Source organism: Camarhynchus parvulus, chromosome 26 (genome assembly GCF_901933205.1).
Source record: "Camarhynchus parvulus chromosome 26, STF_HiC, whole genome shotgun sequence".
Lineage (NCBI taxonomy): Eukaryota > Metazoa > Chordata > Aves > Passeriformes > Thraupidae > Camarhynchus > Camarhynchus parvulus.
The window spans coordinates 5308030-5321825 of record NC_044596.1 but is presented as its reverse complement, the minus strand read 5'-3'; the positions used below and the strand labels follow the sequence as shown (position 1 = coordinate 5321825).

At 57.8% G+C, this 13796-nt stretch overlaps 1 protein-coding gene across 2 annotated transcripts in view; it reads right to left on the bottom strand.

Moving 5' to 3' along the window:
* Nucleotides 1-596: 596 nt before the first annotated feature.
* Nucleotides 597-13796, bottom strand: part of SCUBE3 (signal peptide, CUB domain and EGF like domain containing 3) — a 31573-nt gene continuing 18373 nt past the window's right edge. For both annotated transcript variants that reach the window (XM_030965573.1, XM_030965574.1), the window contains 16 exons: nt 11489-11605; nt 10326-10448; nt 9111-9227; nt 7970-8092; nt 7646-7780; nt 7292-7381; nt 7091-7207; nt 6859-7020; nt 6411-6614; nt 6166-6327; nt 5737-5904; nt 5487-5648; nt 4638-4835; nt 4059-4211; nt 3821-3900; nt 597-3689 (listed from right to left, as the gene is read on the bottom strand). In XM_030965573.1, the coding sequence (XP_030821433.1) occupies nt 3540-3689; nt 3821-3900; nt 4059-4211; nt 4638-4835; nt 5487-5648; nt 5737-5904; nt 6166-6327; nt 6411-6614; nt 6859-7020; nt 7091-7207; nt 7292-7381; nt 7646-7780; nt 7970-8092; nt 9111-9227; nt 10326-10448; nt 11489-11605 (2261 nt within the window). In that variant the 3' untranslated portion in view covers nt 597-3539. The remainder of the gene's footprint in view (nt 3690-3820; nt 3901-4058; nt 4212-4637; nt 4836-5486; nt 5649-5736; nt 5905-6165; nt 6328-6410; nt 6615-6858; nt 7021-7090; nt 7208-7291; nt 7382-7645; nt 7781-7969; nt 8093-9110; nt 9228-10325; nt 10449-11488; nt 11606-13796) is intronic.

The following is a 13796-nucleotide window of genomic DNA, read 5'->3' as shown; positions in this document are numbered from 1 at the left end:
GTTGAGTTGAGAGAGAGGTGAATTCCAAGTGGGATATTGGAGCTTTTGAGGGAAGGAGCCTCACTCATCCCCCCTGCATTCAGAGAGGGAGGAGGAAGGACCCCACTCGCCCAGAGCAGAGGTGTCCCAGCAGGTGCAGGTTCAGCAGTTGTGCCCACAGAGGGGACCCTTACCTGATGCAGAGCCCAGCCCTGCTCTGAGAGGGCTGGTGAGAGGCAGCAGAACTGTTTAAATGCAAGTGGCCTACACCTGTCCAGGTGCAGCTCATGAGGATTTGAGCATTGTAAGTCCAGGGGTGCTGAAGGACAGAGCTGCAGCCCAACAAAGGGCTTGGGGCTGAGGTAGAGGGTGTTTCCCATTCCCTCTGAGCCAGTCTAATTCCATGTTCTGGGCTAAAAATGAAATTAAGTAATGTGCATAAATAAATACATTGTGCAGGGACTGGAGAGCTTAGGGAAGTGCAGCGTTTAAGCTTCTGGGGGGAGAAAAAAATACTTTGGGCCCTGGAAAAGCTTGTCAGCATCCGAGGGAACAAAACAATGAAAATAGCTCTGGATCCTGCTGTTAGAAACCTTTAAAATAAGCATCAGAGCCAGTTTTTGAAAGATCAACACAACACCAAGAAATTCCATTTAATAATTAAAAAAAGACAATACAAAATGCAAACATTTCTTTTTACAAAGTTCAAATAACAATTTTTTTTTCTTTTAATCAAGTGCAAATAACTTCATGAACTACATCTTGCTCATCACTTTAATCGTTTCTGCTGGAGATGGCAAGTCCTGGCCCGCTGCAAAAGGCAGATATAAATACTCCAACATGAAAAAAAAAATAACAAACCCAAAACCCCAACAACCCTAATTTTTCTTGACTGCTTCAAAACCTTGATCCCCGAGGTGGCTGATGTGGGTTTCAGCCTTTCAAACCCATTCTGAGGTGGGGGTGGGTGGCTCCAGGGGCCCTGTGGAATTTTGGGGGCTTTTTTGAGCTGTTTGGTGAAAGCAGAAGGGGGAAGCACCATTACCAGGTGCCTTTGGCTGTTCCAGGAGGAGGTGCTGCCCACCTCATCCTTCCACAGCAGAGGTGGCTGGTGAGGTGACACAGGTGACAGCCAGGACACCCCTGTAACCTGACATTACAGGGGTGATGAGCCAGAGTTAATCAAAGTTCATGAACTCTGGTGGGCACGAGGGGTACCACAGCAGGGTTGGTCATTCCTGGGCTGATTTTATTTTTGCTGCTGTTTTTTTTTTTCCGTCTAAATGCAAAGGACCCTTTCAAAGGTCACTGGCCTGTGCCCCTGTCCCAGAGCCACAGAACCCCTCCAGATCCCTCCAGCAGCTTTTGTGCATTAAAGCAGCTGCTTGCAGACAGCGACCAAGTGACAAACAGCTCAGCCCACAGCTGTGGAGCTTCCAAACAGGCTGGGAGCCGGCGGCAGCAGGGGAAAATCCACAGCTGGGATGAATCAGGACAGACTTTTCCAACTGACGCATCCTGGGGACAAACCTCAGCCCCTGTGCCAGTGCTCAGCCCCTCACAGAGCCCGGGAGAGGCTCCTGGGGTGCTGGAGCAGCGTGGATCAAGGAGGGAAAACAGGGACCAGCAGCTGCAGGAAAGATGGACCCAGTGGGACACGCAGAGCAATAAATAATGGGTTTGTTAAAAGCAGGGCTGGGCTCAGGTGTGGGCAAAGGGACAGTGAGGGACAAGTGGGGACAGTGATGGAAGGGATCTGCCACTGGCAGAGCTATAGGCTGGTCAATCATGTTTAGTCCTGGCAGCTCCAGGTCTTTAAGAGGATGAAGATGAGGATGAAGGTGTGGGGAGGATGACAGCTGAGAACTGGTGGCAGGGCTGGAAAAGGAGGAAGGCTTGGGGAGGAGGAGGAGAGGTGGTAGCAGTTGCCTGTCCCTGGGAGTCCTTCTGTCCACATGAAGATGCTGGGGGGACAAAGCCACCAGCGGTGTCCACCTGGCCATTGTCCCCAGCTGAGCCTGTCTGGGGGAGGCAGATGCAGTGAAACAAGGGGTGGCGGGATGGGTCTTCCCTGGGACCTGCACCCCCCTCCCTAGGGAGGGACTCCCACAGCATCCCTGCAGGGTGAGAACACACAGGGATGGGGCCCAAAATGCCTGGTGGGATTCAGAAGCACAAAAGCTCCCCAGGTCTGTGAGGTGGGGATTGCTGTACCTGGGGGAGAGAGTTGGGGGCTGAGTGAAGGGCCAGCTCCCCTCTCCTCCCAGCTCCCCAACCCATCCTCAGCAGGTGCTGGCTCATCCCTGAGCCCCTGCAGGGAAACAAATCAGTTTGCAACAAGCAGGTGACAGAGCTGAGTCCCCTCGCAATGGCACTGGAACACCCAAACTGTGACAGATCAGTCTGAAAGGACCAACTCCACCCCCATGGATGAACCAAGACGCCTCCAACTCCCTGCAAAAACTCACCCCATTGCACCGAGCAGAAGAGGCACCATGTCCCCCCAGAGAGGGGCATTTATCAGGGACAAACGTGGCAGAAAACGCCAGAAGATGCCATTGTGCTGGTCAGCGCAGGCCAGGGCCCGGCTTGCTCTGGATGGGTGGTTTTTGTTTTTCTTGCAAACACACATTCTCGTTTCTCAGGCAGTTATAAATATTGTCGTTTCTAGTAGGAAAAAAAAAACAACTTCCCTCTAAATAATATAAGGAAGACTCAAATGATTGCACTTAATACATATGAAAAAGGTAGAAAGGAGGATATCCTAGTGCACAAACATTAACTCCTGCTCTTCTCAAAGCTTGCTTTTCCGAGTTACTCTTTGGCAGAGCTTGTAACAAAGTCTGGTTTCTTGGCACAAGTGTCTGGGGTGTGTGGGGAGGGCGGCGGGGTGGGGGGGAAGAAAAAAAATCGAACCCGGCTGAAAGTCCTTCTCCTTTGCTCCCTGTTTTCTCCCGTGCAGCCAGACATTGTTCTCCGGGAACGTGGCTTGGCTGCGCTTCCCTCGCAGCACCAGCGCGGCTCTCCAGCGGGCCGGAGCCACCACGGTGCCGCGCTGGTGGGCTTTGCCATCGCTCCTTTGCATTTCCTTTTCCATCAAGTCGGCTTCGTCAGTTCTTTTCCCCCAAAGCGGCGCCGGGAGCTGCGGCGGACGCGGCGTCGCCTCCTGCGCTCCTCGGCGAGCGCTGCCCGGGGCTGCAAGGACAGGGACCCCCCTCACTGTCCTGGGCTGCTGCTGGCACCAGGGAACGGGGACAGAGCTGGCGTAAAGGAAACCAAAGGGAGGAGGACACGGGACAGCGAAAGGACCACTACTTCAGTTTCCTAAAACCTTCTGCTTCGGAAGAGGGGAGTGGCTCCATCAGATGAGACCGGAGCGAGCTCCGGCTGGAGCGCAGCTCTGCAGGGAGCGGCGGGGAAATCGTGGGGAGACGTCTGCGGGGCGAGCAGTGGCGATCCTGCCGGAGCCAGGCGGAGGAAGTAAAAATCAGAAAGGAGAAGGAAGGGACAAGAGGGTTTCCTTGGCTGCGGGGCGGCCCGGGGCGGCGGGGCGCGGCGGGCTATTTGTAAGGCCGGAGGAAGCTGGAGACTTTGGAGCGCAGGAGTTTGATGAAGGAGCGGGGCAGCATCTCCTTGTGCTTCTCTGTGTACTTGAAGTAGTTCTGGGGGTGCGCCAGCACGTCGAAGAAAGCTTTGATGAGCTTCTTGTCCTGCAGGGAAGCCGAGCCAGAGGGAGATTCAGCATCCCTCCCGTGCTCCCCTGAAGCCCCAAGTGCAAGGAGAGCAGGAGGCATCCCTGAAAAGAAGGATGCCCTGGGGGATTATGGACTTGGGGGCTCACCTTGAGGATCTCCTGGTGGTTCTCGGAGGCGTAGAGCCTTCCATCCCGCACGATGTCCTCCACCAGCTGCTCATAGTCCTCTGCCAAAACACACAGGGCATGAGCTGCCACTTGTCCCCAAACCTCTGGCCCCCATCCTTCAGTCCACTCCCCCCAAACACACAGGAGGTGTGAAATGGGACCCAAACTGTGGGGGGAGAAGCACCAGGGTGCTGGGATGGCATCTCCCCGTGCTCACCGTCATAGGTGACGTAGGGGATCTGGAAGCCCCGGGCACTGTTGGCTTCGCTGGTTTTGAAGTTGATCCAGAGCTTGCGGGAGCGGGCGGTGAAGGCGATGGGTCTCTCGTAGGTCTGGCAGGTCTCGTAGGTGGTGATGGAGGATGGGGAGGCTGCAGGGAACAGCAAGGGGGCACAGGATGCTGCTTGCCCATCAGCAGAGCTACCCCCAGCCTTACTGGGTCAAGGGTGGCATCAGGGATGGGAATTGTCCATGCTGGGCAAGGCTGAGCCCCCTCCCTAACCCTCATGTTACATAGTAGGGATTGTTATTCCTTCCTTGCTCTGGAAAGCACCAGATGGGGGTTTTAATCCCCAAAATGGAGGCTGAGGCCCAGGTGTGCAGCCCAGCCCATGCACATCCCCCTGAGATCCAGCAAGACACCCGGATGGCAGGGTGATGCTCATCTCCCCACTCACCCTATTCCCAAAAATCCCCTCCAGCTGCCCGGGGATGCACCTTTGTCCCTCCCTGCCAAACCCCAACCTTTTCCTGCCCAGCTCCTCCCCTGAGCACCACGGCCTGCTTGGTTACCTACAGTTTTTCCGCATGACCAAGACGTCGCCGCACTCATCCTCGGAGGGGAGGAAGATCTCGGGCACCACGATGAGGATCTTGCGCTTGGGCGGGGGGTTGATGTTCCAGGTGCACTCGACATTGGCAGGGTAATTCCCCGGGTAGTTGGGGGACTCGATGTAGCCCGTGTACTCCCCCAGCTCCCCTCCACACTGCCGGTCTGCAAGGCAGGGGCACCACTTCAGATGGGAACCAGGGCATTGGAGGGGAGTGTCCCACTGGGGGGGTTGCTGGGCAAGAGGGGCAGTGTGGACCTCTCACTAGTCCTAAACACATTCATACTCTTAAGCCTAGCAACCCTCTCCATCCCCATCCTATTTCCTCTTCTATCCAAAAACCTTAAAAACACTCCCAACAAAATTACAAACCTATATCCACTCCGGAACAGAAAGTCTCACCTCCTTCTGGGAATTAAAATTCATTATAAACTTCAAAATCCCCCTCAGCCTAAAAATAGACTTCTACTCTCTTACCTTCTTCCCCATTGCACTGTTCATATCATGATCTATCCTACAATTTGCAACATGATATATAGCCTCAGACCCCTACACTACAAAATTTTTCACCTACCTACTATTCTTCCTAATCGCTATGCTCATCCTAATCATTGCCAACAACTTATTTGTCCTATTGATTGGCTAAGAAGAAGTCAGAATTATATCCTTCCTACTAATCAGTTGATGACACGGTCGGGCAGAACCCCCCATGCCTGCCTGAAATGACCCCAAACTCAACAGGATTTTAAAACACTTTTGAAGGAGGACCCCACACCCGTCCCCCCCCCCCTTCTGCTGCACCCCAGCTCGCCTACTTTTGCACTGGGACACCGAGGTGGAGCCGTCGAAGTCGGTGGTGGTGTTGCCAGGGCAGGAGATGCAGTAATTCTGCCGGAAATCGGGCTGGTAGGTGCCCACGGCGCAGCGGATGCAGCGGTGCACGCTCGTGTTGTAGTAGTGCCCAGGGGAGCACTGCACTGGGGGGTCAGGGAGCACAGGGGGCTGTGTCAGCTGCTGGCACAGCCCTGCTGGGTGGCCCCGTGCTGGGGACCAGCTCTGCCCTACCTTTGGTGTCGCAGTCCTGGAAGGAGAGGGCTCCCTCGTGGCGGGTGGTCAGCCCCCCGCCGCAGGGGAAGCAGAGCGCCCGTCCCACCTCGGGCTGGTAGGAGCCACGGGGACACGGCTGGCAGGGCTTGAAGCCATCAGCAGAGTGCTGGCCAGGGGGACACTGACCTGCAGGCAAGGCATTGTTCAGTCCTGGCACCCCACATGCCCAAGGCTCTCCCGCCGCATACCCAGATCCTCTTCCCCCTCAGCCTCGGCACCACCAGTACACCCAGAGCAAGTGCTGCCCTTCCTTCCTGGGATCCCCTCTAAACAATAAACACCCAAACCATCAACTTCTGTGAGCCCTAGGGATGCTCAAGGCTCTCCTGTCTGCTGGCTAATGGTTGAGGTTGCAGCCCTGGGCATCCCCTAAGTGCGCCTCCTTACCGGTGCAGCCGGTGATGTTGGTGGCTCCGATGGGTCCGAAGGTGTCGCCGCGGGGACACAGGTCACAGGAGAGCTGCCCCTCCCTCTCCTGGTAGGTGCCGGGCGGGCAGGGCACGCACTGCTCCGTCTGCCCGTGGTAATAGGTTCCCTGCGAGCAGCTGACTGAGAGCCGGGGGGGCCGTCGGTGATGCTGTGGGGGCTGTCACCGCCGGGTCCCCTCGTCACCCCGCCACACTCCTCCTTACCACACTTGCTGGCCAGGCGCTGCTGGCCCGGCCCGCAGCTCTCCTGCCGCTCCGGGGCCACGCTCAGCTTCCGGGCCACCTCGTACTCCATCCCCGAGAAGCGCAGCAGGAACCGCTCCTGGTTGATGGATTTCTTCAGGGCTTTGATGGCCGACTTCAGCTTCTTCTCCACTCGCTGTCGCAGGCAGTGCAGGTTGCAGCTGGCTGGGTGGCGCAGAGGGGAATGGGGGTACAGGAGGAATGCAGTAAGAAGGGAGGGGTGCAGAGGGAAGCCCAGAAGCACTAAAACCATCCCCCAAATGCTCAGCTGCAAGTGCTACCCAGCGTGTGCCAATCCAGTGCAAGATGAGGACTGGTTTATCTCTCCTTGCTGCACGGGGATGGTACCGTGTCCCTGGTCCCACCACATGTGCTGACCCAGGATAGGTCAGGCCAGTGCTGTGCCCACCTGTGATCTCCTCAGGCTTGATCTCTGCCTCAAACTCCAGCGTGATCCGTGTCACCTCTTTGCTGGGGGAGTTGCGAGCCCGGCGCCCCTTCCCCTTCTTGGACGAGTCGCACTTGAGGTTGACGAAGGTGACCTGGCAGTCAGAGCACGGTGCCGAGCCACCTGCAGGGAGGGACAGGTCAGCACCCCCTCCCTGCTGGGGCACAGGCACCTCCCCACCATCCCAGCTCACCTTGTGTCCCAGCCTTCCCGGCCTCCTCCTGCTTGCCCTTGGCCCGGGGGTGCAGGTGGCACTTGGCATCCTTGATCTTGAAGGAGGCTTTCTGCTTGACGGGGGCAGCCACAGTCTCTGAAAGAACAGGTGGGTGCTCAGCAAGCTGGCATGGCCCAGCCAGGCTGCTGGCAGCTGTGGGCACCCCAGGAGCCCCCTTACCGAGGCACTGCTGGCTGCTGTTGGTGGCTCTGTGCTGGCCCTGCCGCAGGACGGGGGTCCCACAGCTCACTGTGTAGCTGCTGTCGGACTCTGTGAGGGAGAAAGGGGAGTTGGCTCTGCCAGGGTGATGCAGGCAGGCTGTGCTGTGGGGGGGTGATGCCCAGCACCCTGCCATAGAGATCCTGAACCAGGGATCTGTCCCGTGGATCTACACCCAACAATGAACCCTCCTAAGCAACAGCATCCCTCCCTCCTGCACTCTGGCTGTGTAGCCAGTCTACTCCCCTCAGTTTGGGCCATGTAAGGAAATGCGGACCCCCCTGCTCATGCTGGTGGTGGCATTAGTACCAGTACCTGGCAGAAATCGGGCCTTGGAGGTGCAGGAAAGGGCACAGCTGTCCTTCTTGCCCATCTTGTTGCACGTGAGGGTGGCCCGTGGTGGCACCGAACCTGGCAGGCACTTCACCAGCTCCAAGGGACAAGCACCAGCTGGTGATGACAATCAGGGATGCCCATGGCTGGCACAGCACAGAGACCCACGAGGGACCCCTGTGCCCTCCAGCTCATGGGGGATTCACCAGGGAGGAGACGGTGCCAGAGCATGGCACAGGGACCCCAGCCTGACATCCCAGAGCCCCCAGCTCCTCCCTGGCCCTGCTGGCTCCTGGCCTGACATACCCACACAGTCCTTCTTGTTCCAGTGCAGCTTGCAGCCAGCAGGACAGGTACACTGGTAGCTGCCAGGAGTGTTGATGCAGCCGAATTTGCAGCCACCCCTGTTGATGCTGCACTCATCGATGTCTGTGGGAACAGAGGAAGGGACAGTGGCTGAGGGGCAGTGGGACCCCTCGGCTCTGACACTGAATCACTGCATTTCTCAGGGCTGGGATTCTGGATGGATAAATCCAAGCCCAGCTGGATTTGGGGATCTGCACCTCAGGGCATTTCCAGCAGTGCCAGCTCCCCATAGCTGTGCCAGCTCCATGGGGATAAGGGACAGCCCAGCTCCCGGTGTCCCCAGAGGCCAGGCAGGGACGGGTGCAGCCCATCCAGGCTGAGCCCAGCCCCAGCCCCTCGTGGGCTGGGGGCACAGGAGACAGAGCCAACATGGAAGCACTTAAAAACTGAACCCAAAAGGCTCAGCCCTGGTCCCTCTCCTCAGCAGGGCCCTCCTGCCTGAAATGATCCTTCAGGTCAGGGATGGAGCTGTCCCTGTCACAGCCCTCCCTGCCCAGCTCGCCCTCACTCGGGGCATTGGTGGGAGCCATCAATCTCTGCTGCAGGGCCACCCCAGACAGTGCCAAGGGCTCAGGTTGACCATGTAGCTCAGAAATATTCGGAGGGTCGCTGACCCAGCCCCGGAGCACCCAGGCTCTGGTCCCGGGCCGCCGGCACCGCTGCCACAACACGCTCGGCAGCCCCTGTGTGTTTCATCCACCTCCCGCTTCCCGGGCGCAGCACGCCCCCGCCCTTGGGAGCTATCTGCCTTGTGAAATTTAAATCAAACCCTTTTGATGTTCCCCTTCCCACCCCGTCACAGCTCCCTGCCAAAAACGCCGGGGATTTCTCCCTCTCTCTCTCTCTCCCGCTGCAGACAAGTCGCAAATTGTTCCTGTCGCTCTGTTTGAAGTTGCAGACACCAGCGAGTCTGGCTGTGAGCCCCGTCCCTGCCTGGGCTGTGCGTGGAACCGACCGTCCCCACGGGCCCTGGGGGTGGGCAGGGTCCCCAGGGGTCCCACGGCAGCCGGGCCCGGGGCTGTCCCACCCCTGGGACCCCAGGCCGGTGGGTGAGGGGCTGCCAGCCCTCAGCTGGCCCTACCTCCGCAGTGGGTGAGTCCATAGAGGGTGTAGCCCTTGTGGCAGAGGCACTGGAAGCTGCCGGGGGTGTTGATGCACAGGTGGTCGCAGGTGCGGTCAAAGGAGCACTCGTCGATGTCTGGAGGAAGGGCAAGGGGAGGAGGTGAGAGCTGGCACGGCAGAGGGGCCATCCCGGGCACAGGATTGTCTCCTTTGTGCTCCAGCTCCTCCAGCAAGCTGAGGGCTGAGCTGGGATGCTGTGGGACCCTGCCCTGGTATCCTCCAAGGATCCAGAACCAGACTGCTCTGGGCACTCAGTACAATTCTGGGCATTCAGGATGCTCTGGAGATCCATCACCAGTATGCTCCAGAGCCCTGGGCTCCCTCCCTGCCCCCAGGCTCCTCCTCACCCACTGCACCCTCCTCATCCCCCTGCCACAAGCTCCTGCAGCCCCTCTGCACCTCAAACGGGCCAAACAGAGCCAAAATCCTGTCCCTGGCACGGTAGGGATGCAGGAGCCCCCAGCTGCTGCCTGTCCGGGGCAGGGAAGGATCAGGAGGATGCCAGGAAGGGATCGGGAATGCTGTGCGGGCAGGTCCTGCCTCGGGGACGGTGCCAGCAATGGTGAACCCAGCCCGGTGGGCTGGAGCATCATTTCATTGGCTTCATTAAGTTAATTGCTGCGCTCACGTCAAACTCCCCGAGCACAGAACCTGGACGGAGATGAAAGCAGTGGCAGCCCCGGAGCAGGCCAGCCCCTCCTTCCTTCCCCGGCCCTGTGTTTTCAGGAGGCAGCGCTCAGGCTCAGGCACACCTGCCGTGCTGACCTCGGCCATGGGCTGCGGGGGCAGCACTGACCTCCTGGGCTTATGGGAGATGTGCACAAAGATGTTGGGACAGGGAGAAAAACGTGGAAGAAGCAGCATGGAGCAGCCAGCTCCAGCTGGAGTGAGCAGGAGGCATCTTCTCCCCATTCCTGCCCTCCAAGAACTGGGAACCCTGGCAGCTGCCTGATTGCTGGCTTTAACTCTGCAAGAGCCCACAAGTCCCCAGCTCTGAGACTGAAGGGCTAAGCCCCAAACCAGAGCCTGAATCCAGCACTAACCCCCTGAAGGATGCATGCAGTCCACAGGAAGGGCCAGAGGAATGAGCAGCCGGGGCAGCACTGCTGCAGCAGCAGCCATGGGAGTGCAGGGAGGGGCAGGGCAGGGGCCCTGGGCACTCAGTGCCCCTTACCTTGGCAGTTCCTCTCGTTTATGAGCAGCTTGTAGCCCTTCTTGCAGCTGCACTCAAAGCTGCCCACAGTGTTCCTGCAGATGTGGTCACAGCCGCCGTTGTTGAGCCGGCACTCGTCGATGTCTGGTGGGGACAAGGGACACCCAAGGGTCACACCATGGCTGGGATGCTCGGCCAGGAGAGCCCAGGGCTCCCCTCTGGATGCTGTCCCCACCATGAGGGACAATGGAGGAAACCCTTTGGGCTCTGATGGTCAGCAGGGGAACGTGGCTGACGTGGTTGTTTTCCCACTAATCACAAAATTTACTGTTAGGAAACAACGTGTGAAATGGAAGGAGACCAGGAGGAGGCAGCAGCTTGCCCTGTCCCTCCATCCCCCAGTGCTGGGGCAGCAGCTCTGCCTCTCTGGGGCTGAGGCTTTCTTTTTATGATTGTGAGGGAGCAAGCTGTAAACCTGCCTGCAGCCCTAATAAAACCCCAGACACAGGGGACGTGGCTCTGGGTTATTGCACATCGCTGGGAACTGCAGAGCTGGAGCGGGGTGGATGCTCTGATAAAATACCAGGGACAAGGGGTTCTGGAAGCAGTCAACAGGTAGACAGGCAGCCAGCAGTGGGACAGGCTTTCCTTTCAGCTGGGGTCAAGTTCTGAGAGCTGCCAAAAGACACAATGCAGGCACTGGCCAGCCCTGAGGGGGGAAAATTTGGGGTGCAGGGAAAGCAGGGACCTGGTGCTAGGACCTGGCTTGGCAGTGTCCCAAGAGGGACTTGTGCATCTCACACCCTCAGAGCAGATGTGCATTCCCTGCACACCCAGCCCTTCCCCTGGGGCAGCTCAGGCACTGGGGTGGAGTGAGATGGGCCAGGACCCTCTAGCCCCACAAGGGCTGCCTCCAACTTGTCCTGACCCCCTTTTCCTCCTCCCCACAGGCTTCTGAGGGGCATGAGGCCAAGCATGGTGCCTGCAGCAAGGCATGCCAGTCCCCATGCAGGGGGTGATTCCTGTCCCCACTCCATGGATGCAAACACCAAGCCGGTGAGCACTGGGGACAGTGTGGATCTGAGCTAAATCTGAGCCTTTTCTGAGGGCACTGAGGACACAACGGGGACCTGGGGCACCCAGGGGTGAGCAGTGAGCCCCCAGCCCCACTCACACCCACCTACCTTTGCAGGTCTTCCTGTCAGGCTGGAGCATGAAGCCCATGGGGCAGCTGCAGTGGACGCCGGTGGCCGCGTCGTGGCACTTGCTGTCACAGCCCCCGTTGTTCACAGCACACGTCTCTGCATGGCAAAGGGACGGAAAGGCTGGGTGAGGACCCCTGTGCAAAAGGCTGGGGGAGTCATGCCACCCAGATGTCCCCCACGCCACGGCCTGGGAGTGGCAGTGGGTACAAAGCTCCCTGCAGAGCCCATGGAAAGCTCCCTTGGCTCTCACACAACAGCAGCGAGGCCACAGAGGCGTGAAACGATGAACACATGGGGCTGGTGTGCCCCACAGACAGGCAGGGCCTCCTGGGGGCCACCTTGGGCAGCTCCAGACAGGAGGAGTCCAATTTCCCAAACTGAGGAATTCAAAGTCACAGCGCTTGTGCAAAAGCAGCCAGACACAGGTCCTGCCAGGCTGCAGCTCCCAGGGATGGGGGTGCACAGCCCCAGTCCCCCAGGGGGGTGGCAGGGGTGTCCTGTCCTCCTTGCTGCCACCAAGCCACAAAGCCACGGGTGACCCTGTGCTGTCAGCCCCTGACCGTCACCCACTGCTCAGCCACTGAGATGTGTCTCAGGCTAATTTGGGAGACACATCATATAATTAAAACACACACTCAGAGGCAGGCAGCATCAGTGGAAAAAAAAATCCAATTGAAAAAAAAAAAAGAGCTAATTATTTCAGTATTATCAAAGTCAGCTGTTGTTGGTAGGACTAGAAGGGACACTAATTTAAATGAAGCATTTTCAGCTTGACAGCTTCCCTGTGAGATCAATCCTCAATTTCAACCCTAACCACCAGAACAATGGTTTGAAGTGCATTAAGTTGTTCACAAAGGATAATAAAATATTCCTTTCAAAAGGCTGGTTGCTTGGATAAATGAGGCATTTGGGCTTCAAGGAACCCAAGATGAAAATGCCTTGAAGAAATTCCTTGGAAAGAGCAAATCCCAGGTTCTCCTGCTCTTTGCAAGCACCACATGGGGTAGGAATGACTGAACCATCCAACCATTTGCCGCGGGGCCCGGGAGCTGGGATCGCTCTGTGCTCGTCTTGCCACTGCTATTTTTATGATGTCCCATAATAAGAGAACAAAAGGGACCATTTTATGAAATTAATCGCCAGCACAATTACAAAACCTAACGGCAGGGGAAGGATTTCTGCAGATATTATTCCTCCAGCCAGGTCCTCGCGCTGCCCAGGCGTGCCAGGGGCCAGGGACACAGGGCGGGTGACACCGTGCCCAAGGGAAGGGAAACTTTCTGAAAGGCCAGGGAATCATTTGTTCAACGCCAGCCTTTGTTCCAGCAGCTGATGCAGAAGCAGCCCGGGGAGGATTGATTTAACAAGGTCGCTGCTGAGATGAGAGGATTGGTTTGGCTCAGGTGCTGCTGCCAGCGGGATGGAGCTGGGGAAGCAGCTGCAGCAGGGAGGATGGAGCTCTCCAGAGAATGAATGTGGTGCCCTGGGCACACTGTCACTGTGCTCACAGCCTCCTCCAGCACTGTGAACCCCTCCTGGTTTCTTTGCACCTTTGGGAATTTCACCTGGCATTTCACCCACCCACCATCCCGGGGCAGCTGCCCAGGGTGGGCATTGGGTATGAGCTTAGTTAGCACGGCCAGAGCACCACTGCAAACCCCTCTGTGAAGGGGGAAACCCTGTTCTGGGTTGGCAGAAAGCTTGGAGGGGGCTGCTGCCACCCAGGGCTTTGGTGAGGCCTCCGTCGCTCAGGCAGGGAGAGGACAAAGCTTCACACACACACATACACTCTCAGATTCTTTTCCACCCTCCTCCATCCCAGCTCTGCTGTCACTGCCTCACTGCTGCCCTGCTCAGCACCTCAATGCTGGTGACGCTCTGGCCTCACCTCCACCTTCTGAGAAGTGACAATCTCAGCAGGACGTGAGCCCACGAGCCAGAGGGGATAATTCCATGGTAACTGGGGGGATTACAGCTGGGCTGGCTGGAGTGTGGTGATGACGCAGATCTGGGGTTCCCCCCTTTCTCCCACCCCTGTGTGAAAGGCTCTTCAGAGCCCCCCAAAAGCTGCAGTCTGTGCTCCCTGTGCTGGTGAGCTGAGCTCCCACAGCTCCTGGATGTGCCAGGAGTTTGTCTGCACCCAGCACATCCAGGAACAAGATTCCCCACCACAAACAAGTTGCTGCACCTTGTGCCTCAGTTTCCTTGGTGGCAGAGCAGAGGCATCACCTTACCTTTGTGAAGGGCTTGGAGACCCCACGGGGATGCAAAGAAATCCCTGGGGGGG